Below are 9,869 nucleotides of genomic sequence, written 5' to 3'. Positions count from 1 at the left end.
AGTATCACAAGCTTTTTGAATTGTCATATTTTGACTTCCTTGAGTTTAGAATTAAATGAATTCGTTAGGGTACTTTGGACGGAACCCTAGCAATTTTATTTTAGTCTAGACCTTGAAAGATAAAATATAGGGAGTGTTTGATACTGTTGTTTAAACAATAGTTTTTAGTGTTTAAACAATATTACATGCATTTTTACACATTTTTTCACTTACACGTATTTTCACAAAACAACAACGATACTAGAAATTTCTTACCAAACAGACCCATAGTAATTGAAAGTTTTTGAACTAAGTTGTTTTTTTTTTTTTTTTTGGTAGAAATTTCTGAAATAAATTGTAATAGTATGCAATCACAGCTTAATCTCTTGTCGCATATTTGAAGTTTATCATAAATTCTTGGAATAGTATTGAATTCAGCACTTGGACAGCAAAATTTAACTAAAATTCTCTGCTCTCTATGTGTCGAATTTCAAGTATATTTATCTGGCAATTTTTGCATGATGTGGCAATCACACGCAATTTGTTGTTAGTCTTAAACAAACTTCCGTCCGTGTCCTCATATTGCTTTTATTTTATTTTATCATATAATTAGATCCTTGAATCATTTAGCTTATAAGATTGATAAAAGCCCAAAAAAAAAAAAATGGAGAACATATAGAAAAAGCTCACGAGAACGAGAACAAGATCTCACATAAGCCTTTTCTAAGCGGAGAAATAGGCTGTGACAAGATTTACTTTTCTTCTTGCTTTCATAACATCTTGGATTTTATGGTAATGTTTTAGATTAGGTGGTAAAATTTCTTGTCCCCTTAATACGAGATTTTGAGTTTGAACTTGGCTTGCGCCAAAAAAATTGATTAGTATTTTTTTTTTTATATGAAATATGTAATTTTTATATTGAGCTAATACATATGCTGGTTTGTTCTCTTATCGCCTTACATGATATATTGATTAGTATATTAACTTAATGATAAAGAGTAATTATTATATAGCAGATTTCATAAGATAAAATTATATAGTATCTTATATTAAAAAAAAATCTACTTTTTTTTTTTTTTTGTTCATGGTTTTAATAGACCCAATTTAATATACAAAACTGAGAAATCTCTTGAAGGGATCAACTTTTGGACTGGGTCTGAGGTCCTAGTAGTAGCTTTGAACAGAACATATTTACTTTTCGGCCCAAAATGTTCATTTATGCATTGCAGTATCTTGGATCAACAAAGTTGGAGTTTGGGTTACACAAAGCATACAGAGTCCAAGAGAATGACTTACACAAGCACAGGCTGAGCAAGCCCAACAAGGTGTAAAGAAAAGAAATGGGGAAAAAAAAAGAAAAGAAGAGTGATGCCCAATTCTAATGTTCTGAACGTGTGGCCGACAACTATTAAAGTTTTATTATACAAGATAGAAACAACTATTAAAGTTCTAGTTCTACTTGTATTACAGTTTTAGGACTTCGTGAAAACCACGAAAACAAATAGGTTTGCTCATTAAAATAGAGTTTGTCTTCGGCCAAAAACAAAAAGGGTTTGAGTACATGTGAAAACAAATAGGTTTTCTCTTGCTGAAAGCTCATTACGGCTCCATCCATGGCTGCAAAAAATCCATGGACTTGTGTACTAAGGATCACAGGTTGTGTTGCAACCCTTTTGGCAGCTTTAGCTTTGGCTACGGCCCGTGAGTCAGTTCACTTCTCCAATGTCAATGTTTCTATTCAAGTTGGATACAGCGATTTGATGTGCTACATGTAAGTGCCCGTTTGTTTGAACTTTTAGAAGGAGAAAAGCGTTTTTTGAAACCCAAAAAATTATATGAGCATTTGATTAGATTTTAAAAGCAGCTTTAGCTAAAAATTATGTTTTGATAATTGTGAAGGAAGAAGACTTTAGCAGAAAGCAGCTCTTCGGAGCCTTTTATAAAAGCTAATGCGTGTTTCATCAATATTACCGTTGGAGGCAGTGTTAAATTACCAAATTGCCCATTGTGTTGCTACAAAGGTCCTCTCCGTGCTGCTCTGCTACTTCCACTCTTCCATGGTTAATAATTGGAAAAATCTTCTATGTGCCGGTTTTATGAGACATATATCTTGTTGATGGGGTTAATGAGACATAAGTTTTATGAAACTGGCTTAAGAGATACTTTCTCTTAACAATTACTAGTTTAACTCTTGTGAGTGACAACTTGCATGCTATAGGTATTTTCTAGTTGTGAATGTTATAGCATGCGTTTACAGTTTTGCAAACAATCTTCTTCCTGAGAAAAGTTTGCTATGGCGATTAGTTGGGGTAATTGATGCGGTAATGGTTTTTCTTTATTACAATTTTATATAATCTTCTTTCTTCTACTAAATTTGATAATTGTAATAGTTCATTAATAGATATTTATTAATGATAATTTGACAAAATTAATATAAGGGGGTTTAGAGGGAATTTATAGAAAATTAAAAAATGCATATAACTCTTAGAAAAAATCAACAAAAATAACTTGGTCCATGTTATTCATATTATAGATTATAGATTATTTAATTTCTTGTGTTTGGTTTTTAAAAAATGCTTTACTATAGTCTTAAGAATGTTTAGCTCAATTGGTAAAGTATTTTATTATCGAATAAGAAATTGAAATTTTAATTCCTGCCTACAAAAAAAAACTAATTGAAGTCTCTGCCTAAACATGTTAGAACAAGTGATTGATTAGTCTTCTTTTTATCCATACCTATTTATTTTCCTAGAGCTTTATATTCTCTTCAGAATTGGAAGATTTAACTTTTATGGTGCTCTACATATATGATTTTAGCTAATGGGTTGTTCTTTAATTTTTTTTTTATTTTTAGATGTTGATGGTGCTACTTGCTTCAAGCAATTTAGCTGCCTTGTCAGCTATTTGCCTGGAAAGGAATGGAAATTTTCATGCAGGGTGGAAAGGAATTTGTGGGCTTGCTCCACAATACTGTATCCGTATAATTGGTGCTATAACTGCTAGCTTTCTTGGGTTTGTCATATATATGATGCTGCTTCTCTTAGACATCAACAATCTCCTAAATCCCAATAGCAATATGCTATTAACATAATACTTTTCATCTGTTTTGTATTTTTATAAGAGTCTCTTGAATGTAATTTTTTTATATTTTTTTATTATAAAACTGATCTCACTTTACATTATGTTGTAATGTTACTCTCACTTTCATTATGTTGCAATGTTACTCTCACTTTCAAGGAATGTGAAAATATTATCAAGTTTCATTTAAGGACTCCAAACTCAAGAAATTTAGTAAGAACAAATTATCAAATAATCATACTCTACGAAAAATAGGCAATTAGACCACAACCAAAAATGCAAATACATCAAATTTCTTCAAAATGACCAATTGCTCTTGAATCCTACAAAATTATAAGAATTAAGGAATTACAATAGAGCTAATGGGGTTTGTGTGAATCTAGATTTGGTGGGTTGCTTTGAGGATGTTGGATGTTCCTTTTGTGCTACTTCTAAGATTTTGAGGGCAAATTTTGATGTTTTTACTCTTTTGAGTCATATTGTTGTTGTTTTAGAAATTGTTGGAGCATTTTAATATTAATTAATTAAAATGAATAAATATTATAATATAAATGTAAAGATATGGGAGTGAATATGGAAGATGAGGAGTTAGTGAAAATGTTTAATCCTACATTGAAAATGAGAGAGACTATTTTATTCCTTTTAATTGTGGTGATTAATGGGTTAATATAAATTGAATCAGATATTAGGCTAGATACGTGCGCAAGGGGGAGGTGAAGGGTGGAGGTATCAAAAATAGAAATGAATTAGCCTCCCTGATGAATTAATACTCCATTTTTATTATGGAAAATGGAGAGTCATTAACCCACTTAATGGACTATCCGTTTAAATCCATACCAAGTGATTGCAATATACATTAAAAAATAGAGAGATTCTTAGCAAAGAAGGGTGTTCTTTCTGGTGGAGTTTTGGGCTTGAACACTTTGTGTAGAGGTTGTTCTAGGCTGTTGTATCTTGGGGGAGACAAGTCAGAGAAAGTCTGCACCGGTTACAAAGTTTAGCCAACCAAGGGCTTGAATCTCCTTAAAGAGAGCGAGTTCTGTGCCTCAATTCAAATAGTATTTTGTATTTTCTTTCCCTTTAAATTAATAATATTTAGAAGTATTATTCAGTTTTTCATTGTGTTATTTCAATTATTATTGTATTTGCACCAACAGAAATTTTAGGAGGAATTTTATTTGGGTAAAGTGCCCAACCTCACTTGGGATTTTACTTCGGTTTTCGTATTCCTGTTAGACAAAAGGTTTATATTTTAAAAGCACTCAATGAACTGCTTTGCCTGCTTTTTCAAAATAAGTCACTTAGAGCAACCACATCAGCTCGTGTAAAAATTCGGTCTATTTTACACAAAAAAACCTCCTTTTAAAATTATACACATTCATTTTTACAAATCACCCACATCAGTTCATCTATCCTACCACCTCTATTAATTAAATAATAATTTCCTCACTTTTTTTTATTATTTTTCTCCAACTACCTATACGCGCGCCTCTCTTCAATTCTGATTAATCTCTCTCTCTCTCTCTCTCTCTCTCTCTCTCTCTCTCTCTCTCTCTCTCTCTCTCTCTACCCATTTTCCAGCTCCGATCTCCGATCTACAGCACTGATCTCCAATCCCAACCGTGACCTCCGATCCACGCACCACCAATCCCAGCTCCGATCTCCGATCCCCAGCACCACTAATCCCAGCTCCGATCAAGCACCGATCTGTCTCTTTGTTATTTGTCTGTGTGGGTTTGTTTGTGTGGGGGTGTGTTTGTATCTCTGTGTGTGTGTGTGTTTTTTTTTAGCAAGTGTATCTCTTTTGATTTGTCTGTGGATGTTTTTGAGTTTGTTGAGGTTGTTGAGCCCGGAGGAGAGAGAGAAAAAAAGGAGCGAACAGGAAAGGATTAAAATAATAAATAGACGAGTTACAGTAGCCATGTGTATTTACACGGTTATTGTAGCTCGTTTATGAATTTTCACAATTTTACATGTTTTTAGAAGCATTGATGTATGGCATTTTTGAGGCAAAATGTGTAAAAATAATCTATTTTTTCATTTTACATGATTTTGCATTTACTGATGTGGATGCTCTTATTAGTTGGCTCAGCCATATAAACACCGCAGCCCAAATTGTCATTTTCTTTTTTAATAAACGTTGAAATTCTTGGAGTCTTTCTTTCTTTTTTGAGAATCTCTTGGGAGTCAATCTTGGTTTTTTATTTTTTTGTACCAAAAAAAAAATCCTAAGCATGTATAAAATTTGGTCCTTGCTATAGGAGGTGTTGGTTCTCATTACATATGTTGAATAGCTTTTGGCCATGATTACATTACAGAATTAAGTACGGTGATTTTTTGCAGGGGCGGTGGCACTTGAAGGTGGATGGTCACAGGACCACCTTGACTTAAAAATTTATTTTATATATAATAATTTAAAATTTAGGAACGCCCTCAGTTTTTTTATGCCAAAAAAATCAAACTTTGCTCCATAATTTGTTCTACTTAACAATATATTGGGGTTTTCAAGCAAAAAAAGGCCAAAAAAAAAAATTTTGAACTAAAATTTGATAAAATAAAAATTATAACATAGCAAGCCTAAATTTATGCTTCTTAAGGAATGAGAAAAATTCTAATGAGCCACTATTGGGTTTTTGGACCTTATGTCGAATCATTCTGGCCCAAGAAGGTAAGTAATGACTCCTGAATTAGCTGGTATAGTGGCACCAAAATTCCTTCATTCCTTAGTCTGTATTGTTGTGTTCTGAGTCTTCTGACCAAATGAGATTTCTTTGTGTTACTGTGGTCCTCATAGGCTCATACTCTTGTCTTGTGTGTATTTGTTGTTCCCATGCACAATTAGTGCTCCATTCTAGCCTGATTATGGACAACCTTGCCTTGGGTTTCTCTGCTATTCAAATTAAAATCAAATAAAATGCTAATCTCCCATTTGGTTTTGATTTTAGTTAAACAAAAAATAAAAACAAGTTGTAATTCATATTCAACATGTTTCATTGGACAACATATTCCTTATGTACTGAATTCTATATATTTTTTCCATCCAAACCCACACCAGCACATGGCAAAATACAATTCAATCCATAATACCACCCAAAAACAAAATACCCACAACAATTTCTTGGTTCTTAATACAAATCACAATCATGGGAATGAAAAAAAAAAAAAAAAAACAACTTTACAACAATATAATGCTCAGATCAAAACAACATGTAAATCCCACAAAATAGAGTTTATGTTCCTTCGTTTTCCAGTAACCAATCAGAGATTATTAAAAAAATCAATAAAAAATGAGAGAGAACTTAGTGGGCAGTGTAGTTCATGACAGTGAAGTGAGATCTAACGTCTATTTTTAATTGGTAATGTGTATCACGGCAGTTTGTAAAAATTTTGTAAAATAATTTGTAATGGTAATATTACTCTATATATAGAAGAAATTTAAAAAGATAATCCGGATCTTTCTGGAGTTTGAGAGTTGAAATAGAAAAATTTGGATTTTGCTGGAGAGAGAGAGAAAGAGAGCGAGATTTTTGTTTTCCAGTTTTTTGTGGTGGATTTTGAGTGGGCTACTTGAAATCTTTTCATGCATGGTTTGGGCTGGACTTTAGGCTGTATTATAGGTACTGAAAGAAAGTGGAATTTTGTAAGTTGTTTTCTTTCTGGGTGGGTGTCATCAAGCCAAGTTGACAGAAATTTCTTCATCTCCATACAGAAGATTTGGGATGAAACCTCCTATATATTAAAAACAAAAACAAGATGGAAGATTTGATTAGGGTATTTTGGCAGGGATTTGGCTTGCATCCATGATTTAACGCATTGGATATGACATAGATACGATAGTTTAAAATTGATCACATGTCAATCTTGTATTATGTCCAATATTCTAATGCATTGAACAGAAATCTTGTCCATTTAGGCAACATATTAGTGGATTTTTGTTGGTGATACCTCTTCATGGTAAGACCCGTCACAATTTAGTTAATAAATTTTCAATTGTTATATTTTACTATGAAAAATTAGCATTAAAATAAAACTATTAGGATTATGTCCAAATGAATAGATTTTGCATTTTTTGGACACACAAATTACCCTCTTTGTGGTTTGACTTTGACCTAATAACAATTTAGTATCACAAGCTTTTTCAATTGTAATATTTTGACTTGCTTAGGTTTAGAATTAAATGAATTCCTCACGAGTACTTTGGATGGAATTCTAACAATTTTATTTTTAAATGATATAGTAATTGAAAGTTTTTGAACTAAATTGTAATAGAATGTAATCACAGCTTGGTCTTTTGTCACATATTTGAATTTTATCATGAATTCTTGGAATAGTATTGAATTCAGCACTTTGACAGTAAAATTTAACTAAAATTCTGCTCTCCATGTGTCGAATTTGAAGTATGTTTATCTGGCAATTTTTTCATGATGTGGCAATCACACTCAATTTGTTGTTAGTCTTAAAAAAAACTTCTGCCCATGTCCTGATACTGTTTTCTTAATCATATAATTAGATCCTTGCATCATTTAGCTTATAAGATTGATAAAAGAAAAAAAAAAAAAGGAGAACGTATAGAAAAAGCTCACCAGAACGAGAACTCACATAAGCCTTTTTCTAAGAGGAGAAATAGGCCAAGGTTTAATTTTCCTCATGCTTTCATAACATCTTGGAATTATGGTAATATTTTAGATTTAGGTGGTAAAATTTTTGTTCTCTAATGAGAGATTTAGGATTGGCCTAGCCAAAAAATCGATTGGTATTTTTTTTTAATATGTAACTTTCAATAAGAAAAAGAGAAATTTAATATAACTTGAGTCAATGAAAACTCGATCATGTTAGGATTTTCATCTATTCAGGTTACAAAATTTGCTACACCCTTGACATATTGAGCTAATACATGTGCTAGTTTGTTCTCGTGTTGCCTCACATAACTTAGTAATTAGTATCTCAGCCTAATGATAAAAAATAATCTTTATTATGGAGCATGTGTGTGTATATATATATATATATATATATTTAAAAGTCTACTATTTTTTTGGTAATGGATTGTAATGATTTTAGTAGACCCAGTTTAATAGACCAAACTGAGAAATCTCTTGAAAGGATCAACTTTGGGACTTGGTCTGAGGTCCAAGTATCGTTGAACAGTACGTATTTACTTTGCGGCCCAAACTGTTCTTTTACGCATTGCAGCATCTTGGATCAACAAAGTTGGAGTTTGGGTTACACAAAGCATACAGAGTCCAAGAGAACGACTTACACAAGCACAGGCAATAAGAAGAGTGAGGCCCAATTCTATTGTTCTGGACGTGTGGCCGAGAGCTATTAAAGTTCTAGTTCTACTTGTATTAGGACTATGCAATATGCATATGTATATAGGCTAGTACTAGGGCTGTAACGCAAAAGCAGAGCAAATTTTTTTCATTAAAATAGAGCTTGTCTCCGCCCAAAAACAAAAAAGGGTTTGAGTACATGTGAAAACAAATAGGTTTTCTCTTGCTGAAAAGCTCATTATAGCTCCATCCATGGCTGCAAAAAATCCATGTACTTTTGGACTGAGGATCACAGGCTGTGTTGCAACCCTCTCTGCAGCTTTAGCTTTGGCTACAGCCCGTCAGTCAGTTCACTTCTCCAATGTCAGTGTTTCTATTCAAGTTGGATACAGTGATTTGATGTGCTACATGTAAGTCATACTACTTCCACCATTCCATAGTTAATAATTGGAAAAATCTTTATGCGCCGGTTTCATGAGACGTGTCTCATTGATGGGTTTAGTGAGACATCGGTCTTATGAAATCGGCTTAAGAGATACTTTTTCTTAATAATTACTTGTTCAACTCTTGTGATTGACAACTTGCATGCTATAGGTGCCTTCTAGTTGTGAATGTCATAGCATGCGTTTATAGCTTTGCAATCAATCTTCTTCCTAAGAAAAGTTTGCTGTGGCGATCAGTTGTGGTAATTGATGCGGTAATGGTTTTTCTTATTACAATTTTATATAATCTTATTTCTTCTTCTAAATAAGTACTAAATTTGATAATTGTAATAGTTCATTAATAGATATTTATTAATGATAATTTGACAAAATTTATATAAGGGGGTTTGGAGGGAATTTTTATAGAATTTAAAGAAAATTAAAAAAATATATCTTTTAGAAAAAATCAACAAAAATAACTTTGTTCATGTTATTTGTATTATAGATTATAGATTATTTAATTTCTTGTGTTAGGTTTTTAAAAAATGCTTAACTATAGGCTTAAGAACGATGTGGGTTCCAATTAAAATACATATCGGATTGTAGATACCAATTAGCTTAATTAGTAAAATCTCTTATTATTGTATAAGAAATTAAAGTTTTAATTCCCACCTAAAAACGAAAAAAAAAAAAAAAAAAAAAAAAACTAAGTGAGGTCTCTGCATAAGCATATTAAAACATTAATTGAATGGTCATCCTTTATCCATCCCTATTTATTTTCCTAAAGCTTTATATTCTCTTCAGTATTGGAAGAATTAGCTTTTACAATGCTTTACATGATTTTAGCTAATGGGTTGTTTTTTAATTATATTTTTTTTATAATGTTTTTTAGATGTTGATGGTGCTACTTGCTTCAAGCAATTCAGCTGCCTTGTCAGCTATTTGCCTGGAAAGGAATGGAAATTTTCATGCAGGCTGGAGAGGTATTTGTGGGCTTGCTCCACAATACTGTAACCATATAATTGGTGCTATTACTGCTAGCTTTGTTGGGTTTGTCACATATATGATACTGCTTCTCTTAGACATCAACAATCTCCTAAACCCTCTGCTTGTGCAATAG

At 32.2% G+C, this 9,869-nt stretch overlaps 2 protein-coding genes across 2 annotated transcripts; both read left to right on the top strand.

Annotated features, from left to right (window-relative positions):
- Positions 1-1,592: 1,592 nt before the first annotated feature.
- Positions 1,593-3,070, top strand: LOC142616776 (CASP-like protein 1C1). Its single transcript, XM_075789561.1, has 3 exons — positions 1,593-1,750; positions 2,198-2,300; positions 2,834-3,070. The coding sequence occupies exons 1-3, from the start codon at positions 1,593-1,595 to the stop codon at positions 3,068-3,070; spliced, it is 498 nt and encodes a 165-aa protein (XP_075645676.1).
- A 5,509-nt stretch (positions 3,071-8,579) lies between these two features.
- LOC142616775 (CASP-like protein 1C1) lies at positions 8,580-9,869 on the top strand. Its single transcript, XM_075789559.1, has 3 exons — positions 8,580-8,737; positions 8,922-9,024; positions 9,642-9,869. The coding sequence occupies exons 1-3, from the start codon at positions 8,580-8,582 to the stop codon at positions 9,867-9,869; spliced, it is 489 nt and encodes a 162-aa protein (XP_075645674.1).

The sequence above is a fragment of the Castanea sativa genome, chromosome 11 (assembly GCF_040712315.1).
Source record: "Castanea sativa cultivar Marrone di Chiusa Pesio chromosome 11, ASM4071231v1".
Lineage (NCBI taxonomy): Eukaryota > Viridiplantae > Streptophyta > Magnoliopsida > Fagales > Fagaceae > Castanea > Castanea sativa.
Note: the sequence above shows the minus strand (reverse complement) of the source record. Positions and strands in the feature narration are given on the sequence as shown.